The sequence below is a fragment of the Arvicola amphibius genome, chromosome 8, assembly GCF_903992535.2.
Source record: "Arvicola amphibius chromosome 8, mArvAmp1.2, whole genome shotgun sequence".
Lineage (NCBI taxonomy): Eukaryota > Metazoa > Chordata > Mammalia > Rodentia > Cricetidae > Arvicola > Arvicola amphibius.
This window is the reverse complement of record NC_052054.1, coordinates 120,032,798-120,060,795: the sequence shown is the minus strand read 5'-3', so window position 1 is coordinate 120,060,795 and position 27,998 is coordinate 120,032,798. Positions and strand designations below refer to the sequence as shown.

Here is a 27,998-nt window from a genome sequence, read left to right as displayed (position 1 = left end):
TGGAACTTTAAATAGGACTTGTGCTCTCCAACCTTATTTTCTTCCTATTGTATCATTGTGGGAAACTGGGTGATCTGAGAGCTGATGTAAATTACCCCTCATTAAATTTTCTTCCTAGTTTGACCATACTGCAGCTATTCCTGCTATTTATAACACTGCAGAGGATTAACCACAGTAACAGAGGTTTGAGGTATTGGATACGGATAAATTCATAGAGAATGCCACCATTTGCTATAACACCTAGGCTCTCCAAAAAGAAGAAAAAAATTAGTGACAGACTATGGAATGTCAAAGTTTGATGAGGAAAGGAGGAAACTGTCGAGAAGGTTTTTCTGGGTGGGACATCAGAGAGAGTTATTTAGAGACCAGAGTTCCGAACAAAACAGTGATTGAGGCTAGATGTCATTCCAGGGAAAAAGTGACAAGCTAGGAGTATTCTGTGGTCTGAAGGCCTTGATTGCATGTGGCCTCAGAGAGATTGTATGACAATATTCCTTTACAATAAGCAATGAGGAAAGAGCAAAAAAAAATCATACTCAGTTGTCACTAGAATGAGCATAATACTGCTTTCTTCACTCTGTCTAGGTACTTGCTGGCTGTCCTGAGCACTTCATCATCATAATGTCCTGTTGGGGACCATGGGAGCAAAATCACTTATAGCAGAGTAGTCCACATGACATTTGAAAATGTCTTTATTATGAATATTCAGCCCAGTGACAAAGGTTGGGTTATGACTTACTGAATTAATTGTTCTCTATTGCCTTGTCAGAACACTATGACCAAGGCAATTTATAAAAGAAAGCATTTAATGTGGGGCTCACAGTTGCAGAGGGTTAGAGTCCATTATTATTCTACTGGTGAGCATGGATACAGGCAGGAAGACATGGTGCAGAGCAGTAGCTAAGAGTTTACATGTTGAAGCAACAACCGTGAAGCAGGGAGAGGGAGAACTGGGAATGGTGTGGGATTTTGAATCCTCAAAGACAAACCCCAGTGACACACCTCCTCCAACAAGACTACACCTCCTAATCCTTCCCAAACAGTTCCACCAACTGGGCCAAGTAGTCAAGCGTATAAGTCTGTGGCGAGGCATTCTCTTTCAAACCACCACACACACACTGAGTGTCTAAGCTTTAAATTTTAGACACATTTTTCCTTTAAAAACATCCTATAGCAAAATGGAAAGTTTATTGGTGTGGTTGGCCCTTGTAATTTCCATGTTTGTTATGAAATTTCTATCCTTTATTTTTTCTACAAAGCATACTTTTGATCTACACCCCAGATGGCAATCTTTACAATAAACCATGCTTTCTTATGTCAGAATCCATAAGCACAATGACCCCTTATTTATTGAATGTCAACCCAAGTCATAGCATCTGTGTGTCATGTGATACAAATTAAACAAAACAGCTACAGTTGTTTCCTAGACTTCTTTAAAAACAAAAATGGAGAAAGATTTACAAATATTAATGCCAATGACAGCCTTCTGTCAACGTTAGTGGCTGTGGCCAAAAACGTATCAGCTTGTAAGACCACATAGACACCTCAGTCATCAGAAAAGGAAGTGTTGCTGGGAGCTTCTCATCACAATTAATCTCCAGCTGCATAAAGACTGATACTGTCATTTCACCCCTGGACCTGTGGATAGTGACAGCACTCCATGAAGTTCAATTTGCCTTTCTCACAAAGCCTTTGATGTCTATCATGCTATGGATAGGTCTGTCACCATATGATTGGAGAAGGAACCCAGAAAGTTACAGTGGGGTGGCCAAAGGAACACATGAATGTGTGGTGTGGTGCTACATGCCCATCAAAGAAGTCTGGGATCCAATGTCCAGATCTCAATTAGAACATGCTTCCCATGCCTTACATATATTGGACAGCCACTGCTTTAGAGACAAATTGAAAATATTTGAACCGGCTCAAGATTTCAAAATGCTTTTGGCAATGGGCTATAATGGAGACATGTGTGGTGTTTTCTCAGACTTGGACTCTAAGCCTGTTCCAACCTTACCACTAAGCAACCTTGCCAGCTGCTTGTGAGTTTTGGCTTCCTTAGGAGCAGAAAAAGGGCAAGAGCATCTTCCCATAGCAATATTTTGGAGATCAAATGGAATATCGTATGTATAGGATACGCAGTAGTTATTTACAGTGCTTGGCCTGTAAATTTTAATTTGAGCAACAATTTTTTATAATAGTATTCATTTCAGCAAGTCCTGACCTAAATTGATGTGTTTATGCATATAATATCCTATCTTTTCATATTAGTTTTGTATACATGAGGGTAAGATTCTCCAGATGGTAACTTGGATGGTCATGTGTTCACAAGAGACATTTTAGTTCATTATATTTACCAGTAACCATGTTTCAGTTAGTAGGCCAAGGGAGGAAGGAATAAGAAAACTGTAAGATCAGAAATGTTCCATAACAGCCCAATTGTTTACTTCCACAAGGACAGTAAACATACAAGTGCTAAGGAATGCAAGCCATATTAGCAATTACCAGATCCCAAATGTAAGTGATAAGAGCAGCATGTGGTACTTACATAAAGCATAAAAAGGCAGCACACAGTGGTAGAAGCCGGAAGGCGGAACCATGAGAGGGGTGCTCACAGGGTGAGCCCTGGGAGAGGGAGATGAAGGGCAAATACTAACTGGATTCAAGCCAGAAGAGAACATTCTTGGTTCAGCTAATCAAGCATCCTGGCCGGCATCTTTTGCTGTCGGCAGCGTTTTCAAAGGTTCATCCTTAGGAGGGAGTTGGCGAGCACTCATTATGACCGGCCAGGGGATCCAAGATATCAGCAACTTATTTTTAAATGCCTCACGTGCTGTGGGCTAGACACATTCAGTTTATTTAAATCTACCACCCAGAACCTATCAGTTAACATTCTAGCTACCTATAGTCCACAACTTATAGGGAATGTTTGAAGCTCCCATATCAGGAAGACAGACATGCAGGGATACTCTTGTCTAAATAAATGTGAACCGGGATGGCACTGTGCAAGGAAATGCTTCTCCTCCCCAGACTTCAGTCAGGCTTACCATGTGTTCAGCAACACAGATGGGTTTATAAGTAAGTTCTCATCAGCGATTAAGTGTTGGACAAGCTGACATTGTAAAGGCTTTTTCCCCATTGCATAGACAAGGTCTAAGAATCAGCAAGCCCAGGGGTCTAGGCTACTCTAGAGCACATGCAGAAGGAGGCAGATCCCAGAACTGAGGCTTTCTGCTGCCAGAAACCTGCTGCACAGCCTCTGCTAGACTTTGCCATTAATGTCGTTTGACCACTACAAGGAAAAGTAGCTGGGAATTCATTCAGCTTCATGAAAAGCGTCACGTGATGGCGTTGGAGCCTGCTGGTTAATAAACGTTTTCATCCTGTGGCCAACTGTGAGGCTTGCTTTCATTGTAAATACACCGACTGCCAGAAGACTGTGGGGGATGAGAAACACACAGTTCACCTGTCTCTAATTAGTGGCTAATTATTAATACCGTCTACGGAGAAGAGTCTAACGATCAATCATGAGTGGCCAAATTGGCTTGGGCTGTGCTAAGTGGGCTCGGAAGCACTGCCAGATGCTGGCTTTCATGGTTTAGTGTATGCACAGATCTTCAGTGTCCACGTAGACCACAAATTCCTGCCCGCTTGCAAGTGGAATAGATTGTACAGTGGGGTTGTGGGGTTCAGGAAGGATGCATGTAAACTATTACTATTGAAATAATGTGTCTATAATGATGAGTTGTACCCATGATTTTGCATAAAATATGAAACCTGGTCTCAATGCCATTTGGTGACACAGAATAGAGTCGGGTGGAGGCTGGTATTGGAGAAAACAGTACCTGCTGTGAGTTTTGAAGGACAACTTGGTGCTAGCTGAGAGAATGACAATGAAGGGGACAATAATGTATTCAGAGGCATGGATTTAAGAAACCCCTGGAGGAGCCTAGAGTACAATGACACCCCATGGTAATGCATTAACTTGAATTCAGATGTAAAGCAATTGGCTCACCTGGTCATTTCATTATCCTTGCAGAATAGGCCACTGCATTGTACCTGATCGAATTATTCTAGATCCCATTTATAGCATCAACATTTCCTTTATTTGGTTGACTAATGTAACATATGCAGCTCTGACAGGAAGGGGTTTGTGGAAAGAGATGGTCCACTCATGGAAGGTCGAAAGCATTCTATGACAGCACCTGACCGCTAGAGAAACAGTGTTCCTAGATTCAAAGTTAGGAAAATAACTGATATCAGCATAAAAGGTCAACAGAAGAAACCTAAGTTGAGGGATAGAAACCAGACAAAATGCCATTGTACCACGACAGATAGACAGGATAAGATGCGAACTGTGGCCGTGCCAGCAGAAATGGAGGCAGAGCTTCAAGGGACATTTGGTTGGAAAAACTGACAGAATCTGGTGACTGAAAGATGGAGGGCTAGAGAAAAGCCTGTCTGGCATCTCATTATTTAGGATGAGTTAGTGTGCTGTGGCTTGTCCCCTATATCATTCAATGGCTAGTTTTGGGTAAAGGAAGATAATGGGTTTATCATTGGGTGTGCTGAGCATTTGCAACAAACCCATATACCCTTAATTGTTTTTCCTTGGGTTTTGCAAGAAGTCAGTCTGACATAATGGAAAGCCATTAGGTCACAATAGCTGGAAGTAAGCGGGATTCGATTCGTTTTTTATGAGTTGACTGGAAGATTGGAAATGAAGCTGTCAGTGGCTTGGGTTGGAGTTATTTATCATCAGCTCAAATCAGGATTTTAATAAATGGGAAGAGGCAAAATTGATTGTATTAAGGAAAGGAAAATAAGGATGGAGACTCCCATTTCTGTGGGGAAAAGACAGTCCAATCTTAGTGTGATCTTACATTCATCCTATTTTCACTCAGCGAGGGGCTGCGTTACCACAGCTCCTCAAATGAGCTTTGTGGGTTTGTTTTGAAACTTCACTGATACACTGACTTAAACTTTCCATAAATTATTCATATAAATATCTATATGTCCATCTCTTCATCTGTTCAATTATTCAACAAATATTTATTGATTATCTTCTCTAGAATAGGAAAACCTGAGGAATTTTCTTAAAAAAATACTAAATCATGGTCAGAGCACTGAAGAGAGCTTCAGTACTTCAAATTTCCACTTTCAAGTACAGACCCTGGAACGTAAGACAGAAAGAACCAAAGATTAACATCTGCTCTCAGATGGACTCATTCTGCCTGTGGTCCAGGTTTACTCCTTCTAGCATGACTATTTTAGAATCGAGAGAGTACTTTTTCAGAATTCTTGGCACAATTGCACATATGTTACCTGGTATGTAAGTACAGAAAACAAAGAACAATCTGTGTCCTTTCTAAAACTCTTGGGATAATTCAGATTTGGGGACTTAAAGTAAGAAACAATTTCTTTTTTTTTTTTTCAACACCAGACCAGTGGTAGCTTTAGAGCATGATTTGCAAAAGTAAATATATAAGTTTTAAAATAGGGGGAGAACCTTTGGGCAGTATAAACAATGAATCTTCCCAATTCTCTACTCCCATTGTAGCAATATACCGTAGATGAATGCATCCACAGAACTGGATCCAAGCAGAAGGTTGCTGCTTACCTACCAGCTGGCTAATCTAGGACAAGTTACTGACTCAAGTTAGCTACTTATCAAGTACATACTACATGCACAGATAGGCCGCCTTTTTGGCATAACATGAATTATCATATAGATGCCATTGCTGTAGTCCTTTATTTAACCACCCCTGCAATGCTTGAAGAAGGGAACCTGGTTATCTCTAAAGCTAAAAGATTTTCCAAGGTAACTGGTAATTAATTTGAGTACTGTGACCAAGCACTCACAGATGTGACAAGTACCCCATACTTTCTTCTTTAAAAATCTTGACTTGTTCACCCATACAGCGGAAACTGCAATAACAAATCTCGCAGGATTGTTACAAGAGCTGAAACTTAATCTACCCAAGATCACTGTTATTTCTGCTTTGTTTCTTCACACTCCTGTGTAAAAACCGGAGAGTGCTTTCATTTCTTCCAGTCCTTTTGTCCTCAGAACCCAACCTCCACTGTATCCTTCTACTGCTTGATCCCCCAGGTCTTTAGATCTTCCCCATTTTCTCCATTTTTCATCTCCCAATTTATATCAGTAAGAATGCCCACTGATTTTTTATAGTTTAAGTAACTGCATGATTACGTTTTCGCTCTGCCCTTTCCTTGTCCTGTTCCAGTCTTCTCATCAGATCTGATTACTGTGCACAGAAAACCAGAACTTATTGCCTTGTCCTCATTTTCATTGTTTGTTGGATAAAAATTTTCTATTCCTTTCACTCTCGTGGTTGGGGTTCCAGATCACTTGGTCATATTTTACACGTATAAATGTATATCCTGGTGGTATCTAATGGAACCAGGCTGCATTTATTGGTCAGTGATATGCTCACAAACACCACTGAGGAGTTAAGGTAGAAAAGACCCTTTGGTATAGACCTTATTAATGAGAAACCAGAGAAATACCCATTAAACAAATCCGCGTGTATTCAGTTGGTCATGATTGTAGGGAAGGGGTGGGAAAAGAGTAAAATATCATGGCTAGGGTCAGAAATGCAACACCATTCCTCCCTCGGTAATCCTGATTCTACTCCATGCAAACTCAACGACTGCTGTTCCTCAAATCTTATTCAGAATGTTAAGTTTTACCTAATTTGTTTAGACTCAAAGAACTCATTGTTATTGTTTTAAATCTTAGGGCCATTTTGTTTCTTTGTTTCTGCTGACAGAAGATTGTGGATTTTTCTATTTAACCTGAACTGATTATGGACATTTTCATCTAGGAACTCTATGCTCTCCTTCAAATCCCACATAGCGCCACAGCAGAAGAGCGCTTCACTAGGAGTAGCTGAATGAGGGCTGGAGAGATGACCCAGTGGTTAAGAGTACGTGCTGCTCTCCCAGAGAACCTCAGCTCAGACCCTAGTGCCCTTGTCAAATTCTCACCACCGCCTGTCACTCCAGCTCCAGGGATTCTACTGCCCTCTTCTGGCCTCCACAGTTACTGACACACATGGCGCACGCACACACAGAAATAAAATGAGCAGTTTTTGACTGTTCAGACATCAAGAAAGACAGAAATCTATATAACAAAACAGGGATTGAAGTCATGGCTCTAATGCCATAAACACCCTTTTTTAAACTTCAAATATGTCTAATTCCATTCTCGTTCATTTGCTCTAGGCTTCAGTTGAGCTAAAGTTTAATACCCACTTCAGAAATTTGATCACTGCTTGTTCTGGAGGTTTGGATACATTACCAGCTCTAACATGGCTTTGTCCATAATGCCAAACAACCTGCCTGTGCACTGCATTTGGTCCTGTGGATTACCTTCTGGATTACATACTTAATACACTATTTCCACATAAAACCATAGATAAATCAACAAAATAATGACATTAAACTGCAGCTTTTAGTCTGCATTTGGAAAGCATATAATCCAGGTCACAAAACCATGTTCCTTGCCCCCTAGTTTTTGAGCTTTGCTTAAAATAAAGCCGAGAAACAACATGCTAAAGCAAACATGATTCACAGAAGGTGAGGGAAGTTTTCACAGTAGTTAGGTTCAATTTTAGCACATTTTTTTTTTCAGAATAATTCATGGTAGAGTTGCATAGAGAGGTATATGTGAGCCAAAACCCAGCATCTGGTTTTCTTGGTGGGTTAAATGTCAATGCTTATGACTCTTCCAGAGGAATCACAGCTGGTCATACTTGTACACCCTACACACCACACAGACACACACACACACACACACATACACACATCATGTCTACTCTTGAAAAATCTATCTAGGCATTGTGGTACACACCTTTAGAGCAACACTCAGAAAGCAGAGGCAGGTGGATCTGTGAGTTCAAGACCAGCCTGGCTATATAGCAAGCACCAGGACAGCTAAGGCTACATAGTGACACCCTGTATTAAAATTATTTGTTATTATTATTAATAATGATGATAATATAATAATAATAAACTGTGTCTGAAACAGAACAAGGCTGTTGTGATACAAAGTTCATTTGCCATAAAGTGACTCAAAGTCATCCTAAGACTTCTAAAAATACATGAGCTCCTTATTTGTATTTTTAGTGTGACTCCTGAACTAGAAACACGATATCCTTTCCATGATTCCCATACAAGAAGCAAGCGCTCTCAGCTGCATGCCTTAGTTTTCCATTAACTTGTGAGTAAATTTGAACAGGCTTCTTTATACGACTGGCCTCAGTTATTGTGCACCGAACTCATCCACTTGTTCAGCAAATATTTGTCAGGTGACTACTAAGTAGCAGGCAGTATTCCAGAGAGTGGTTCTGTTAGCTGTGCCAACAGCAAGGTGAGCATATCTATCAGTCGTGAGTGATTCTCCCTGACAGATAACATACTGAACAGAGAGAAGATGTGCACAGGAAAACTGAGTTCAATCTTGGCTTCAACACTTGGTGAAGTCTGTTAGTAACATCTCTAAAAAGTATATATCTTCATCTATAAAGCAGTTATAGTTCAGAAATTATATAATGAAGACTTCGATGTGTAGGCATTGTGCTATACATTAGACAATCAGATAAGGATTCGGCCATGCAGGCTGTGCATTTCAAGCTCACGTGGTTTGTGCAAGTTCTTACTGCACCATTGAACCTGATTAATGTGTGTTCGCAAATTCTGTTCCTGGGATCTTTGGAACTTTTTCTTCAAAGAGTGGAGCATTGTTCCCTTGCTACTGGATACAGGTTGGACTTGAGTATTTGTCTCTAACACAATAGTGTGGCAGAAGTGAAGTTGGTAAAAGCAAGTGATAAAAATCCAAGTTTCTGAAGCTGAAAAAATGAGATGACTCAATGCTAAGAGTTCTGTTCTTGCCGAAGACCCGGATTTGCTTCCTGGCGACCTCCCAACAACTGGCAACAGTTCCTGGGAGGATCTGACACCCTCCTTTGGTCTGAGGGTGCCAGGCACACACACAGCACACATCAACAACTGCAGGAGCACACTCCTATATATAAAATAAGTTTTAATGAAAGAAAGTGCCAAGTTTGTACCTGGTTATCTCTTGGGTTGCTAGTTCTGGGGAAATCCAGCTGCCAAGTATGAAGACACTTGAGCAACCTATGAGAGAGGACTCTCGGGAAGAAACCGAGGCCACCCACCAACTAATAACAGCTTTTAAGTCATGGGAGCCATCTGCCTCAGAACAAGATCCAGTTAGTTAAGTCTTGAGATCGCAGCAGCCCTCGCCAAAATCTTGACTCAAGATTATGAGACATTCTGAGTCACACTCATAGCAAAGCCACTCCCTAAATTTTAAACTATGGGAGTCAATGGACAAGTTCATTGCTGCTTCTATGAAAATTTGGGGAGTGGGGAATGAGTAATAGGTAGTCCACATAGCTAATGACAGAAACATCTGTCCAGATATTAATATAAACAATTCTGGCAGAAAATTCCTTTCTAGTTTCCTTTAGTTTGTTGGTCACGTTGAAAGATGAAAAATTAGATAACTCCCACAGACTTCTTCTGTGTCCGTTCCTGTAGGATAAAATCCATACTTCCAGGTCTAGTATACAAAACACTACAGCTTCAGCTTCACCCTAGCTGCCCCCCTCTCCTTTCCAGTAAGGCACTATGCTCTGGGCAGATGGGTCTTCTTTTTATTAACTAGTTGCTTCTAGTACTCCTGTCTCCAAAAATCTGAACTTTTCTTGTTCCATATTAATGCTTTCCCTTCCAAAAATAATTTAATTTTCTCCTAACTCTAAAGCAATGTCTCTTATAACTTTCAGTAGACTTCACTGTTAATGTCTTCATCGGTACTTGAATATGAATACTTAGTGCTTATACTACTGTTGCATAGTACTGTTAATGAATAAATGTGTCTTACCATGTGCACAGGGCTATACAAATGCTGTTATTTGGTTATATTTAACGTTTTATTTTTAATCTACAATGGCAGGTAGTGTACATTTCTCCACTCTTCAATTAGGTTGTGGGCAACTTGAGGATGGAAGGCACCCTATCCACAAGGCACATTCGTATATATCAGAACTCACAAAGACATCATTGTATTATTTCCATACAGGGCAGCAATTTCAAAATATTGAGGAGATGTTGACATTTCTCATTGTTCTTAGTGCATAGCCCAGTGTTATCTGCCAGTGAGTGAAGCACTTTTTCATGGGAAACTGGATTCCTCTGAGCTCGTTAACTTAGCTACAATGGCATTTTAGGGGAACACCTGCTCAGGAAGCTGTGAACAATTCTATCCCTTGTCACCAACCTGCAGGGAGTCTTTGAGAGAAGAGAAAACAAAAAGAAAAATACTAAGAGCATATGACAACTGCCTTCCTTTCTCTTTAGTTAATGTACTTCCAGTCCTCCTATCTGTCTTTAATTGTATCAGTTTCTTTTGAACAGTTTGAAGCTAGAAAGCAAGGCAAAACCTTCTATTGAAGGTTTCTAGGCTATAAAGAATAATTACCTGCTTTGCAAAACTATGAAAAAATGAAGGATACAAGAAAGTGGTGTTAGAAAAATGGAGAGGTAACTGTGGTAGAGAGGTCTTCAGACACTGCAAACATGTAACATTTGCAATCAAGAGATTGGGAGGGAGGAGCTTCCAAACTAGACCATTTCCAACTGGTCACCTGTGCCTACACTTCTGAGCCATGCCCCTCCTGCTGTAACAGCACATCTGAGCCTCAGGGTCTGAACTTGGTTGTGCATGTGCTGTGTAAGAGTGTGTGCTGTGTGAGAGTGTGTGTGCATGTGTGAGTGTGCGTGCATGTGTGAGAGTGTGTGCATGTGTGAGAGTGTGTGTGCATGTGTGCGTGTGTGCATGTGAGAGTATGTGTGCATGTCTGTGTGCTCTGTACATGTGTGTGTGCATGTGTGAGTGTGTGTGCTGTGTGAGAGTGTGCGAGCATGTGTGCATGCTCTGTACATGTGTATGTGCATGTGTGTGAGTGTATGTGCATGTGTGAGAGTGTGTGCATGTGTGAGTGTGTGTGCATGTGTGTGTGCATGTGTGAGTGTGTGTGCATGTGTGTGTGCATGTGTGTGTGCATGTGTGAGTGTGTGCATGTGTGAGTGTGTGTGTGCATTGTGAGAGTGTGTGCATGTGTGAGACTGTGTGTGCATATGTGAGTGTGTGTTTGCATTGTTAGAATGTGTGCATGTGTGAGAGTATGTGTGCGCATTGTGAGAGTGTGTGCATTGTTAGAGTGTGTGCATTGTGAGAGTGTGTGCATTGTGAGAGTGTGTGTGCATTGTGAGAGTGTGTGCATGTGTGAGAGTATGTGTGTGCATTGTGAGAGTGTGTGCATTGTTAAAGTGTGTGCATGTGTGAGAGTATGTGTGTGCATTGTGAGAGTGTGTGCATTGTGAGAGTGTGTTTGCATTGTGAGAGTGTGTGCATGTGTGAGATTATGTGTGTGCATTGTGAGAATGTATGTGCTGTGTGCTTTGTCAGAAACTGCACAGTGAAATGTTAGCAGTGCTTTTTAGAATAATGAGGACTTCTGTATTTTATAATACAAATATATTCAATTAATCAATGGGCTTGAACAGAAAAATATTCAAATGGTGTAAAATAAAATAAATTGAGTTAAAAAATTTCACTGACTTCCCACCCCCTTCAAAACAAAGATGAACACTTTGAGTTCCATCACCTACACCTTTAATAAGCACCCTCCTTAGACAATAGACTTTAAATTCCTACCCTGTGGCCCCACCCATGACAGCTGGTATCTGTAAGGTATGTAGAGATGCTCATTGCTAGCTCACAAACTCCTACGGTCCCTCAAGATGTCTGCTAAGACACAGCTACAAAGCAAAGGCATTCTGGGTATTTTAAGCTGGGTCCTATGGGGGCCACAGGAGAGTCCTCAGCAAAAGAGAAATCAGTAATGGCATTCTGGTTTTACCTTAAATTCTGATATTTTGTTGATTGTTGAGATTTTGCATTAATTTCTAAAATAATTGAATTAAAATAGAATTGATCTTGAATCCTAAGCTTTTCTCCAACTCCTTGAATTTGAGTTGCTTCTGCCCTGCTGCCCCGGTCCAGATCCTAGGCAATGTACCCAATTTCATCTTGCTTGGTGCCTCTATTTCTGAACCTACCTGGACTTCGGTGGGATGAACGGAAGCATGTCTGAAGTACTTAGTATGTTCCTCTAGAGATGATGTTGTGAGCGCCCCTGGCTATTCTCAGTGCTCCAGATAAGTAAGAGGTGCCCTTTAAATATGTGGTAACAGCAAGAATATATGCCGGGAAATTTCAATCTCTCGATAATGACTAGACACTGGAACATTTTAATGGCGGTTAATAACTGAAGCTATGGTTTCTATGTACAATTTTATAAAAAATGATATCTATAATTAAATCTGTTATACCTTGAGAACAGGCACTTAAGTATTTAGGAATTATGAACTTGGTTAATTTTACACAGTCATTGCATAAAGTATATGTCATTATACAGCACCTGTATACAAATGTGGAAACTGCAGCCCAGAGCACTCGATAGTGCTGCCCAAGATGGGTTTAAACAAGCGATCTCAATTGAATCTGTGATTTCAACCTCTAATTGCCTCTCACAATGATAGAAATTTTATTCTGATTATAAATATATGAGGATAGAACCAGAGCAAATGTAAGTCTCATATTTTAAAATGTGAAAATGTTATAGGGCATTCTTATATTAATCCACAATGGAATTCCAATTGACCAGAAAGAAAGAGAATAATATTGTGGCATTTCTTCCACATGGGTTACTTCACTCTAAAAATACACTGGTTCATTCATCAAAGACAAAGGACATGATGTGACCTAATCAGAAACAATGAAAATCTTAAACAGCAAAAGCCGCATGGGTGACTGAAGTTTGGTAGGCCAGGTTCCCTGAGTGTTGCTAGGGAGGAAGTTTTAATGAACAGTCACTTGGGAAGATGTAGTCAGCCAACCGTGTCTCTGGTCCCTCATCCACGAATCAGTCTGGGCTGTCTGCTCTCCAGTAAGTGGAAGAGAACTGGAATGATATTCTTAACTCTGGATCGTGATTTTGAACAGATATTGAAGAAAGAAACTAAGGTTGGTGAGCTCAGAAGGTGATGTTACTATGCTTATAAGAGCATTTAAAACAATTATTCAGTTATTCTTACCCATAGATGTGGATATTCACGTCCCCTGTGTTAGAGTAGCAGGAGGGTCTATGCTTATTTTGAAGGCAGAGCAAGAACAAAGTGTGAAAAAGACAAGACGTAGGTCACTTCCATATCAAACTCCAGTGTGGCCCTTTGAGAAGTTTGTCAGACAAAGCTTTCAAAGTGGGGGCAGTACAGGATGGATAGAGAGTAAAATATCACAGGTCCATCAGTGTAGCCAACAGCTACCCACCATTCTCATTCTCTACCTGATAAACCAAGTTTTCTTGTATGGTGAAGGCATTTCTGGTTAGCTGATGTAACTTTGTGTACCTAGCTCAAGAGAACATGAGTTGAGAAACCTTTTCATCACACGGCCTGGCATTAGGGTGTGACGATCTGTGCTGCAAGAGAGTCAAGGCTGGAGCTAAGAAAGTGGGCAACTGAGAGCTGGGCCTACAGCCTGCTGGGTAGGAGTGGGGCAGAGCTATGCTCACAGTAGCCTCCTCTTGCTTCCTTCTGAGAAGAATGTCAAGGGGAACAGGGTCCAACATAAGCTCCATCTTGTTTCTATGTGTCTCACACAGTTCATCTTCATGTTGTCATGGAAAGTGTCAGCAAAGCTTTCAAAACATTCGTTAACATGATTTAAGAATGAGGGACTGGGTACAAAATTCAGAAACAATCCCAGAATTTTTTTTAAAATTTCTTAAGCAATGTACAGACTATTAACTCTCCTACATAAAAATATCAATGCCTTCCATGCATTTAAAATTTTAAAATATCTGTAATAGAAATTTCCAGACCGACCTAGTTTGGAATGAGTAATGAGACTCTAATTTTTATTTCAGTGTAAACACTATAGACATTTTGGCATTTTATTTTTTTTTATTCTTTTTTCTCTCTTTTTAACTTTTTAAATTAATATATAATTACATCCTTTCCCCCTTTCCTTTCTTCCTGCCCATCCCTCCTATGTACGCTCTCTTTTCTGATAGCACAGATATTCACCCATATCTGAGAAGTGAAACTTCAAAGCCGGGTGAGCTGTTTGCTGCTCACTCACTACACATTCACAGAGTGTTTTTTACCAGCATTTGGGGGTGAGTTTGCTATCCAGTTTCTCATAACAATCTAAGTTGTATCCTCTCTTGACTTGTTGAGTTTCTATTTGTTCCTTATGCTAAAAGCTGAGTTGTATCTGATATGACTCTGATGTTAAGAGGTGGTCGCTGCTGCCAACATACTTCCTGTCTGATAAGTGAGTTAAGGTTGTCATCAGTCATACAAATACAACCATCAGTCAATGTGTCAATGACATGCATAGTGAAAGTGGTTAGAATTTAAGTAATTGTTAGGGGTTAATATGTGCGTCTATGTTCTAATAGGCTTTGAGGATGTGAAAGAAACAACCAAGAAAGAAAGAACATGGAATGAGAAGGACATTCAGTTGCTTTCTGTTCAAGCACAGGTACCCTACTTCAGAACACAAAGAAGGTCAAGTTGAGAAAATTCTGACTATAAAGAGGTCTTGAAACCAGAGGATTTCATGATATGTGGGAAAAGATAGAACTAGGGCATGACCCCACCCCTCTCAGTTACGAAATCAATCCAAGCATGAGATGCCTGGACTTTTATGCCAGCGTGAAACAGGAAGGATAGAACCGTGAAGGTAACTCCAGGGCACATTTCATAAGACAGATTCTGACTTGAGAGCTACAGGTTCTGGGAGGTGATAAAAGAAAGAATGGAAGATGACTCAAATGTTTCTAAACTGAGAGACTGGCTGGTGGTGCAGGGACGGATGAGAATGGGGAAACCGGATGGGGCAATGCCCAGCAAGAGATGAATAATACTGAGCTCTGAGCTGCCCAGAGCAAACTCCTTTCATCCCAGGTACAGCAGTCTGCATGGACCCCACAAACCACCGAGTGAGCAAGAATTTCACCTTCCTTCTAATTTCTCCTAGACCCACTAACAGAGAAAGAGTTCACCATCACGGCCAAGACCAACCCATAAATTTCAAGCCAATTAGAAGAGTCGGGAAAATGACAAGCCTTGGGTTCCTCAACACTTCCACTGACTCATGTTAGTGCCAGAGAACAAAATTACCTGGGAATCCAGTACACAAGACCTTCCCTTCCCTACCTGGGATGACAACATCCCAGGCAAAATCAGCAGGAAAAATGCCTCATCTTCCTGCCTTTCTTAACTCTCTCCCACAAGAGATGCCTCATAGGCTAAGATGACTCAAGAGCTTCTGCTTAACAACCAGGGCGTCATGCATGGATCCCGTAGACCTGCCATTGATCAATAATTTCAATCTTCCTCAAAATATTGTTTCCTCAAGCTGCTGATAGGTAGAAAAACCAATTGAGGTCACTTTTCAATCTATAGCATTGCTGATGGATGATGGGCAGAAGAAAGCAAAGACTGAGCCAAGCCTCGGAATCTCAATACTTCGTACCAACAAACTAAATAAATGCACAGATTTATAGGGGAAACCTGGGTAAAAATCCAGGCTTGTAAGCCCTAGTGAGTTCTTAACATTTGTGGGTTTTCATTTTCTTTTCTTCTCTTTTATTTTTTTGAATTTCAAACTAGCTCAAAGATGTATTGACTGAGAAAATATGAGCACAGGCCCCAGCACCTGTCTTCTGCATAGTGTTATCTAGTAAATACTCCCTGGTATCGTTTTCCTGGGTCCCTGCATATAAAAGCTATGCTTGGTGGTCAAAACACAGGCTGGAAATGCTACCTGAGCTTGCATTCATCCAGTCTATGAAGTACATCTGGACAGCCAGAATTCAGTGTAACCCAATGATAGCACAGAATGAAGTAATTCAGCTGACCCTAGTCTGCTACCAGCTTGTATCAGCTCTGATGTATGAGGTCGATGCAATTGCTACTCTGTAAGGAAGCTGGTGTCTTAGGAAATGAAAGCTTTAACACATTCGGCTTTTAATTCAGTATGTGGTAATATTTATACAATATACTTTTTATTATACTGTTAGTAATATTTTCAACCACATGAAAATATTAAAATCATACACAAGAAAATACGATGTCTTGTTTTCAGGTCTATATTCTCTGGCATCTACTTGTCTCAGACCGACAATATCCTACTGGTCTTAATAACTGTTCCGCAGCGGCCAGCATGCCCTGGACCTTCTGAATATGTGTATAATAAAAGAAGAAAACTCTGTGGTATATTATGGCTGAGCTTTATCTGAGTGTGTGCTGGAGAGGTTTGCTCTGTTTGTTTCGCTTTGCTCCTTAGCATGGAGTCTGCACTTTGAAGCTCATCTCTTGACAAGTTCCTGCATGTGGATATTGCAAGAGGTTGGACTGACTTCAAAGTTGGCGCCACAGCCGCTTTCTGCTGGAATGAAGGAGAGGCATGAGGGCCTGCCTACCAGGCTTGGGAGGTTTCCTCTCCCTGAGATTTGCAATATGCAAGAGCTGTTTGTTGTAACATGAAAGGTTGAAAGAAGTCAGAGGGTAGCAAGAAAAAGTCCGCCCAGGCTGTCCCGACATCACAGTCTACACTGGCTTTCTCACTCACCCCCAATCCAAACTTCCTTAGTGCCCAGGCTTCAAAAATACTACAGAGGGAGTCTTTTGAGTTACTTATTATCTTCTTCCAAGTGGTTACAGAATCCTACGGGCCTGCCAAGCTATTCTGAGAGCAGAATGTGGCCATGGGATTACAAATGCCATTGTCATCATGACCAAGTTTCATCAAAGGGTGTAGTCCAATGCCTCATCTTTATTATTCTATTGCCCAACCAGTAGTGTAGCCCAGAAAGCGTTTTGCCTCTTTAAAGCAGGATCTGATTTCTGTGATACTAAAAAGTCACGGTGATGCAGTGTGAGTCAGAGCACGCTTCCCTGCATACTAATATGAAGAAAGACGCCGAGCGCACACCCCAGAGCCTTTCTCCATGTTTCCCGATTTCATGACAGAAGAGCTCACATTTTTAACCTGGGTGTTTAGTCCTCTTTTACTGATGTAAGTGATGTGACCTGAAAACCAAGCACTAGTTACGAGACGTAAGAATTATGAGTTTTTGTAGCTTAATACCAGAGTCTAAAGCCAGGCTGCCTCAGTCTGGCTCCACCGCTCCTCATTTCAACCTCAGTTCGGCTTCTCGGCTCCTGGGTGAATCAGTTTTCTCAGTTACTAAATGGATAATCGAGTCATCGCCTCCTTGGGTGCCAGCCTCGGCGTATGAGATCAATAACTATTTATGATTATCTTTTCTTAATTGATCTTTCCATACTATAAATAAATGTGAGATCCAAACCAAGTACAACCAAAACAACAACATAAAAACACCTAAATCCAAACTTCCATTGAAGAGTTATACTTCTTACTATCAGAGCGAGGGTGGGGGTGGGATGGGCAACCCCTTCTACATTAGTCTCCAGATCAACACTTTCAATAGTATAATTGGGTTTTTTTTCTATTAGTTATGAGTTAAAATCCTGAGCATCATTTTCTTTGATTCTTATTTACCCAGATCTAGAGAGGGTTAATTGTTTAAGAAACTTCACATAGGCTCAAATCTCAAAGACAAACAGCAAGCAAAGATTACTGGTTTCCATTACCTTCCTCTTGTGTCCACATGATACAATTTTGTCAAATCGCAATCTCTCCGGGCACTGCGAGTCTTATGTGTAATGTGAGCAGGTCCCTTCTAGCCCTAACAACAAACCAATCAACTACTTTTATTTTTTATTTTATGACAATGCTTAAGTGGTCTAAGAGGCTAGCAAACACACGTTCAGTGTTTGGACTCTCCACCTCCAGCAAGTTCACTTCATATCCGTTATCACTGCAGTGTACTAACAGTTATATGATACAATGATTCTCTCCTCCCCTCTGGTTCTATGTTTCTTTGAGAACCCTACAGATAAGGCCTGGAGGCAGTGCTCCCACTTCTGTTTTTCACTGTCTCAGTGGAAGGCTGAGGTCTCTGCATGGTTTCCTCCCTTAATTTCTAACTCATACCAGATTGCATCCTTCAGTTTAAGACTGTTCAATCCCAAATTTTAAATTTCTTTTCTGAAAATTTCACAAGAGAATTTTAGGTATCTCAAAAAAACTTTTAAAACAAGAGAATGGTGAAAGTTGATTGAAAGGAGCTAATGAACTGTCACTATCAGTAAACCAGCCCATTGCATCTTAAAGTTCCCAAGCTCAATTGTCAATCCACGCCGATTGTATTATTGCTATATTCCATGTTTTCTTTCTTAAATCCTATATACCAAAGATGTAAAGAACCCATATACTTCAATAAATATGCCACCAATCTGCTACAAATAGCTAATGCACACAATGTAGAAAATGAGCTTTTAACAACTTAATTAGTTCTCATTGACAACTTTTTATAAAGGGTTGTGGGAAAATCCTTCAGAAAAAAAAACGGGTGCTATTAGGATGCAAGGAATTGCTTATTCCAGCACCAAAGGTTTAAATGCTTTACACTAACAGAATTGATATTTTCTGAATTATCCTAGTGCACATGATTGAAACAGATTCCACAGTGTTCTCCTCCTACATCTCCTGACCAGATGACTGAAAAATCACTGTCCTTATTTTAAAGTCAGTAGCCTGTTATTGTGACTCTTCCAAAATTAATTCAACTCTGTATTCTGGTACACCCCTGGCTATCGTAATTACTTGAAGATGGTTCAGTAAAATTATTTTATAAGGATCTTTTGAGGAAGTAACTACTTTGAAACATCTCTCTAGTCTTTTCCTCCCAAACTGAAAAAAAAAACTAATCCCCCAAAGAAATAAACATCAAGAGCAATCCACTAGAAGCAACAAGGCCAGATAATTGAGTCAAAACTCCCCCTCTGATGCTAAGGACTTCCTGAGTCCTTCCTGCATCTCTGTGTCAGGTCCAAACAAAGATAATGGAGTGGGTTAGGCAGTGTGTCCACTGTGACTTCACTGAAGAGAAACAGCCCTAATCGGGAAACAACCTTCTTTCGAACAAAATGACTCGTTTGCGCCGCTCAGCTCTCACCAGTGAAGGACAGAAGAGGTGTCTGTAGGTGTTTACAGCCCAGGATTTTGCTTATTCAGTTGATCAAATACGAGTCTGTGCTTTCTATTAAAGGAGTAAAGAATTATGGAGCCTAAGGTGGCTGCTCTGTGTTGCCCCATGGTAAGACAGCTCATGCTGTCTCTCTGTGTCTTATATTTTTCTAAATAACTATGTAGATACAAAATTGTCAGTTTTTTTTTCTTTAAGATAATGTCTTGCTGTGAAGTCTGGGCTGATATCTAACTCAAAATTCTCCTCTCTCAGTCTTCCAAGTGCTGGATGATAAACATGAATCGCCACTTCTGGCTCAGGTTCAACATTTTTGTTGCTTGAGAATTTTAAGCGTGTATATAATGAGTTTTTATCACCCTCTGTTGCCACCCCTTGGTATTTCCTTTATCCTCCTGTCTGGACTACTTTTTCCACCCAACCTCTTGTGTCCTTTTCTCCCAAGAGTCCACTTTTTGATTTGAAGAACTTGGAGGGAAACCCACACAAATGGTTAATGCAGCTACTGCAAAAAAGAAATACCATTAAAAAATAGAGTTTAGAATTGAGCATTGACATGCCACTAAAATAAATTTTAAGTAGAATACAAACATTAAAGAAACAGCTATTTACTTACAAGTTGGTTTTGCCGTTGGTGGAAATTTGGTCCGGGTAATAGCCAGAATTATGAAAATAATGACTGGCCATAAAATCAAGACAAGTGTCCAAAGCTGCAAAGCAACAACAGAAAAATGTTATAGTACTGACAGCAAATTATATACGTATATAATCAAACAAGAAACCTACTGAATACCAAAAGATTATCAAACCACAACATTCCAATACAGGCTAGATATGTTACTACCTGTATTATCAACAGGAAAATAATGAATTTCATAAATGCAGACGACTTAATAAGAATGTTTTTTTGAGATCTAGTCTTCAAGTGTTCACTCGAGCTTCCCTCTCTGGTTACCAATCCTGACTGTCCTAAGAGTGGTTATTTTAAACCTCAAATAACATCAGCAACTTCCAGAAAAAATATTTTAGTATTTTCCATTGTCTGTTGGGTAAGGCTCAGTGTCCCAAGTAGGACATATGAAATACAGCATAATTTCAACTTGGACACCTCTTATGATTTCCAATGCAAAGACTGGTGTGTAACCCTGAGTAACGGCCCAATAAATACTACTGAACGAAGCAGTGAATGAATGAGCCAAGAGAATGAATGGTTGAGTCAGAGAGGGAACTGTAGCTCTTTGCCACCCCAGAGTAAAGTACTGTGTGTGTCCATTGTAGAGCCTAAGTTATTGTTACAGTTGCCTGGTTCCCAGAAAGAATCAACAGCTCATTTATGGGAAGGACGGACAGTGTTGTATTCATTCTTTAATTTTCATACCTGGTGTAAAATAAGCTGCCAAGGAATGTGTGCTGCCCTGAAACTTCTATGGGAGAGTTTCACTCTCAGGCACAGAGACAGCTGCTTCCTTTCCCAATTCAGACACACAGGGAGATAGACCAACCCCAGTGGGTAAAAATGCTTGCTGTGAGGCTAGTAACCTGAGTTCCGGAACACACAGAAAGCAGCAAAGGGAGAATTGGTTCCACACGGCTGCCCTCTGACCGCCACACACACACACTGTGATATATGTACTTTCCCATGCACATCATAAACATACACACACACAAATAACAATAATAATAACAATAATAGTAATAGTAAAGATTTTTGAAGTCACAGTTGAGCCAGGCGGCACAGGTCTGTATTCGAGCTGCTCAGAAAGCCAAGGCAAAAAGGATATATGTTCAAATGCTGCCTGAGCCACTGAGTGATTTTACCTTGATCCTAGGAAATTCAGTGAGACTGTCTCAAAATAAAAAGAGGCCTTGTCTAATTTGTTCAAGGCCCTGGGTTCAATCCTTAGGACTGGGGAAAACATTATCTCACTGTCTGCCTAATACTTTTCAGGCCTATAATACTGGCTCCTCAGCAGTGAAAATCACGTATTCACAAGAAACGTAAACTGCTGTTCAAACAGCTGTGCTGCTCAAATCAAAGCACAGAGCACAAACTTTGCTTGTGTTCAACTCAATTAAACGTGGACCCCTCTTTCGGCCTGGTGAGACAGTCAGAGTTCGACCATTTCTCACCACTTCTCAGAGCAAATCTCAAATTTTCTCCCTGAGGCTCTTCAATGTTGCAAAAACAATCCAAAACCAATCGGTTATTGATCCCCAATTATCAATCCTTCAGTAACTCCCAATTGGCAGCTCCACCAAAATCTCTACTGAGGATCTAAGAACATGATTCTCCCCACTGGTAGGTAGGTAGACTCTGGGCATAAGGGTGAGTTTTGTTTTTGTTTTTTTAAGATTGCAGACATCCTTTTAGCTCTGAGACATCTGACGTTTGGTTTGATGGGACCTGAGATGCACCCAGACAGGTGGAACAGCTCACTGTAAATGACACCTTTCAGACAGTGATGTGCACACTGCATTGCCTGGGGATCTCACAAACATTCCGAAGTATGCCTGGTAGATGTGAAACGTGTCCTGAGGGCCTGCATGTCTAAGGCTCCCAGGTAGGTGGTATCGATGGTCCACAGACTACACCCTGCGCAGACAGGGGTTAGGGGCACAGAGTTGTTTATTGGGTCTTATAACATTTTTACTGGAAAGTTTCCTTGAGACCATCTTATGGATGGAATCCAGGGGCATTTTAGAGTTTAAATGTGAGAAAACATTACATTTTTATTTTCTGTCACTTGTAATTAAAATTTCCAATAATAATGCATATAGATGAGGGACTCAGACGCTATTCGGTCTATGGTTTTAACAGCATTGGAACTCATGGATATTTAAAAACCACATTAGGATTGTTGGAGCCGCCCCAAATACTATTCCTACTGATTAGCTTGTTAGCATGTTGAAAAGGTGGTTCTATGGAGTTGTCACTAGACCTTTTATTTAATGCAGTTATTTTTTAAAAAAAAATACACGTTACCATACAACAAATTTGACACTTTAATAACAATTTTGATATAGTTGGCCTTGTTTACAATCCTATTTATTCAATTTCTTTTTGTTTTGTGAATTGTAAAGCATCTCTGTTAGAAGAGCCACGGACTACTGCAGACTGCCAAGCACAAGGAAAGTATCAACAATGCTAAGGACTCTTAATCTGACAAAGCTCGTGTCTTCTCTTTAGCAAACGCTAGCAGAACTTCTCCAAATCACACACTCAGTGGGTAAACTGGTTGTGAGCATGGGTGTGAATCTCAAAATATACAGGACAGAAAAATTTAATATAATTATTGCACTGTTTTAAGGATTGAATCATTGCAGAAAGCAAACTGGAAAAAGGTATCGGGGCCACAGAATTATAAACTGTGTTGCTATTCCTACCTAGTCCTTGAGTAGCAGACAAATTGGAGTCTGGTTTTCAAACATTCTGGATACAAAATACCTATTACACTTTATGTGACTCATTTGAAATATGGACTATAGGGAATTGAGTTTTTTTTTTAAAAAAAAAAAAAAAAAAAAGAATGACTGCCGGGCGGTGGTGGCGCACGCCTTTAATCCCAGCACTCGGGAGGCAGAGGCAGACAGATCTCTGTGAGTTCGAGGCCAGCCTGGTCTACAAGAGCTAGTTCCAGGACAGGTTCCAAAGCCACAGAGAAACTCTGTCTCGAAAAACCAAAAAAAAAATGACTTAAAGAGAATATTTTTTGGAATAGAAGGTGCGGTATCCATTAGTTGCTTTTAGAAGCATCTGTTTGTTCTTTCCAGTAACCTCATGAGAATCAGCAACTGCGATAAACTATTCCAGACATCCACTTTCAAATGAGGGACTTGCTCTAAGCATTTCTTAAAGTTCCCCTTTTTGATTGACCTAATTGAATTATTTTTTTCACTAGGGTTTTTGGTAAATTTTGAAATTAATTTTAGAGCTATTTTAAACTCAGACAAAAATATGGTTTAAGTCAGGGATATTTAAGGCAGTTTATGCTGTGTTAAAGCAAAAAACTATCACAAAACCTATAAGCAAATCCATTATCCCAGGCTTTTCCTAGAATTTTAGTTCCCAGAAGGTTTGAGGACATCGTTGTATACTGCATCTCAAAGGGATAACTACATAGCCTTCTGGACTGTGGTCTTGAGGATGTTAAAGATGACAAATTAATCACGAAAGCAGGAAATAAAGTTTGATTTTTTATAACAGCAGGGTTGCTTTCAGTTCTATTTTGAGTATTATTATAAGCAACCAGAGAGCAAAGATGGTGTCAAAGATCTAAACACTAAACCAATGAGCTGTGGCTTCTGTTTGTTTGGCTAAAGGCTAACGTATCGATTTTATATGTAGTTGCAGGTACTACTTAGCACTCTGCGGAAAGCCATTCCTGAAGATTGTGTATTCTGTTGGTGTTTTAATTGTCTTAGTCTATCTCTGTAAGTCATTTGTACTTCATCACCCTGAGTCTTGACAACTAAAGGCATGTGCACACTAGGTTACTAATTCCTTGGCAGCAGATGGTATTTGTGTTCCTCAAATCATTCACGATTTGTTTTCTATCTGAAATGCCCTGTTCTGTTACATCTTTCTCCATGCATTCCTCAACAATTCAGTTTTATAACTCTTTGGATAAAATCCATCCACACTAGCACTGAAGAAGTCACAGTGGCCAAGTGAGAGAAATGGTTAATGGGGACCCAAGTGCTGAGATAGGGCAGGGTGGAACGACAGAACTCCAGTGGACTGAAGAGCACAGTTTAGGGACAGAAGAGGCAGTGGCAAGTGACTGGTTTCACATGGCAAAAATGACAAAATTTTCCCCATCAGGGGGAATCCAAATTCTCACTATTGAGCAGGGGAATTATAAGCATGAAAAAGAAAGGAGATAGAATAAATTCAGTAGTGGTGGATCAGAATTATTAGCATGAGCATAAATTTAGGGTGGCTAATTCTACTTGTCAACTTGACACACCCAAAAAGAGGGAATCTCAACTGAAGGGGCTGCTTCCATCAGAAAGCCTGTGCACATGTCTGTGGGGACACTTCCTTGGTGGCAAACTGATGAAGGAAGACCCACCCCACTGTGGGCGGCACCACCCCACTGTGGGCAGCACCACTCCTAGGCAGGTGGTCCTGAGAGCAAGCCTGTAAGGAGCAATCCTCCATGGTTTCGCCTTGAGGCTCCTGCCTTGAGTTCTTGCCTTGGCTTCACTTAATTTTGACCTGTAACTTATAAGCTGAAATGAACCTTTTTCTCACCAAAGTTGATTTTGGTCTGAGTGGTTTAATATAGCAGCAGAGAATCAAGTTAAGACACTCCTCACTTCCAAAGTGTATCTTACAAAGTCATGATGGCATATCCATTAATGCCAGCACTAGAGAGGCAGGTAGATTTCTGTGAGTTTAAAGCCAGTCGGGCCTACATAGCAAGTCAAACAAAAAAAATCCACAAAATGACAAATGATAGGTATAAATATGTATCACTTATTTCCTACTTTTCTACTTTATGACTCCAAAGCTCTCCATGCCCCATTGTTATATCATCCTCTCAGTCCTAGAGACAAAAGTTTTTCCAAGAAATCTCAGCTTCTTCCAGTTGATATTTGAAGCTATCAGGGGTCATTGCTAGTGGACTGCCACTATTTACAGGCATGGACATAGTTAGAAAATACTTGTGGAAAAGATAAAGAGAGATCTATTCATCAATCAATCAATCAATCAATCACTAAGTAGATAGATATAGGTAGATGGAAGAAATGTAATAATCATGCTGTTCAGAAACTGTCAAATAATGAGAGCAGACACGGGACACAAGTACCTGCCTGTGAGAATACAAGCTTCAAATTTGATCCTATAGCGAAATTTAAACACTAAAATTCAGTGTGGTAACAAAGTACCTAGGGGTCACTGATTTAAATAAACATGAGCAAGCAAACAACAAATCAATAGAATGCTTAGAAGAAATGGAATGCATGTGTGCATTTCCCACAAGGGGGAAGTTGGCGTCGTGCGCTACCAATAAAAAGCAATGGTAGAAGAAAGAACAGCATCCTTGAGTTTCTTGCCCAAGATAATCAACTGCTGTAAAACTGGGGAAATGACCAATGCCAAAAAGAACAACTCATGCTGAGGTTCAGAGAGTAAGGGTGACAGGTGGCGGGGGCAGACTGAGGCACAGCTTCAGGCTGAGGGAGATGCGGCGAGCTGCGAAAACCACCGCAGCGGGGCAGGACCCTTTGTTCTAAAGGATGCAGTTCCAGCAACTGGCAAAGCTTGACATGAGCCGAAGAATCTGACGGCATTTACATAATATAGAGAAAGAAAGAATGTAGGAATATATGGAAATAAGAACAAAGTACCTAGGAATCGGATTGTGTTTTACATCTGTACATATAAACCCATGCTAGCCTCAAACAGTTGTAGGTCCCAGTGACTTTTCTTTTAATTTGACATGATTTCAAAATTGCCAGTCTAGAAATTATTTTAAAGGTCTCTATATCTCTTCTTCAAAAAATTCAGATCCAATTTGAAAGCACAAGCATAAAGATGAAGCAGTAGCGAAAGAGATAACAAAGAAAGACACTTCACAGGCAGAAATTCTGTATACCCAGGCAAAAAGTTGTTAAACATGGAGGATACTTTTCAGCTTTGAGATAAATTTGAGTGCAACATGAAAAGTCTATTCATGGGCTAGCAATGATCAGTAGTTCTACCATTCCTATGAAGTGGGGAGAAAGTGAACAGGATGGAGAAAGGATAAGAGAATGGGAGGGAGGTTAGGATGTTGAGTGGGGTGTTGAGTAAGGGTATTGAGTGGGGTGTTGAGTGTTGTTTATATAAAACTGTTAATGTGAAGGAAGATACATGTGTTTCATTTTTCATGGCTAAACGCATGCTAAGCAAGTATTCTACTACTGAACAGCATCTAGCCCTGTGATGTGTTGTTCTTGTGTGTTTTGTTTTAATTAGTTTTTAGTTGGTGCACAAAACAAAAGATTTCATTATGACATTTCACACACAAATATCTTGATGTAATTTGACCATATTCACCTTCAAGTTGGGGGAATTGAGGGCAATACTAGGCCTCAGTTCCATTAACTACACTCAGCAAAGTCATCACACACAAAAAGACATCAATCAAATGTAAACTCAGCCCATAATTTCCATTAAGAGTTGATTTGCAGTATCTAGCAACTAGAATAAATTACCAGTCACGTTTACATCTATAAGAGCTATTGTTACAGATCTTCGAGAAATTTCAAAGACTATTTTTCTGGAAGAAGAAAAAAAAGAAGCGTATTGTCTCAATGTTCTGAACTCTGCTACCTTGTCAGAATTGTTTATTCTAATTCCTTATAGTCCATCTGATTCTATTTGTGCTTGACATTGTTACTATCTTCTAATTATTTTACTAATGGGTAAGTTTTTTTAAAAAATGGATAACTTTTAATACCTATTTTAAAACTTGAGAAAATGACTTTTTCACTTAGAAACATTTGCCCTAGAGCGGAGACTGACTAGGGGTAGATGGACTAAATTAGACTTGCAGTAGGGTTGTAGTCATTGCACATAGATTGTTGTTAATGAGGTTCAAATTCCTTAAAGTAGAGCATATGATTCCTGTCTCATTATTGCTGCACCATCCTCCCCTGTTTTACTCTTTGTTTATTTCACATGGTCACACTATTGCCCTGCCCTTCAGGATGTTGGTGTCTCTTGTATCACAGGGATTTGAAGTTGGTTACATTATAAATGAACAGTACTCAGTATCAGTACTGAGTTTAGTTAGGGATATTTCACCTAAATAAAACCAGAATGACTAGCATGGCAGTCACTTCTACTTTACCACAGTCTTGGAGACTCTTAAGGACTCTTAGACTAGAACATCCAAAGCAATAACGATTTACAAAAACTCTGTGTGTTTGTTAGTATGACAAAATTTGTTGAGCACCTACTGTATGTCATGTCATGAGGATGAACAAATTAAAATTTTCAGTCTTTTGAAGAGAGGACACTTCAAAACCAAAACCAAATATCAAGTGAATTCAATGAACAATACCTTGGTGTAGGAAGGAGGGTGTGTGAAGGGAAGATAATTAAAGGGAAGATCATTGAAAAATTTCAGAGATGGAAAAGGACAGAGTGAGGAAAAGAAATCTTTCAAGCAGAGGGAACCAGGGGGTATTATTAACAGGTGGGAAAAGGAAAGACTAATCCAGGAACACACAAAATGACTCAGAGCCTGAACTGCCCATCTCCTGTGACCAGTCAAGACTTCAAGCAAAGGGAGTGGGCAACCAACCCAGCCACATAACCTTTGGCCTACAGTCTGTCCTGTCAATGGGCTGTGCTATAATGGGGTGCCTAGCCCAATTGTTATCAGAGAGAGTCATCCAGAAACTGATGGAAACAGATGCAGACCTATGGCCACAATAGGCAGAGCTTGGGAATCCTGCAGAAAAAGGAAAATTGTAGGAACTAGAGATGTCAAGGATACCACAAGAAAACTCACAGAATCAAATAACCTGAGCTCACAGAGGCTCAGAGAGACTGAACTGACAACCAGGGAGCCTGCATGGGACTGATCTAGGCCCTCTGCATGTATGTTACAGTTGTGTAGCTTGGTCTTCCTGTGGGACTCCAAGCAGTTGGAATAGGAGCTGTCTCCAACTCTCTTCCAAGCTTTTAGGACCCTACTTCTCATACTGGGTCGCCTTATCCAGCCTTAATATATGGGGAGGTGC

General features: G+C 40.3%; 1 protein-coding gene across 2 annotated transcripts in view; it reads right to left on the bottom strand.

Annotated features, from left to right (window-relative positions):
• Abca12 (ATP binding cassette subfamily A member 12) overlaps positions 1–27,998 on the bottom strand; it is a 166,194-nt gene that overhangs the window by 133,124 nt on the left and 5,072 nt on the right. For both annotated transcript variants that reach the window (XM_038339851.1, XM_038339852.1), the window contains exon 2: positions 19,876–19,969. In XM_038339851.1, the coding sequence (XP_038195779.1) occupies positions 19,876–19,969 (94 nt within the window). The remainder of the gene's footprint in view (positions 1–19,875; positions 19,970–27,998) is intronic.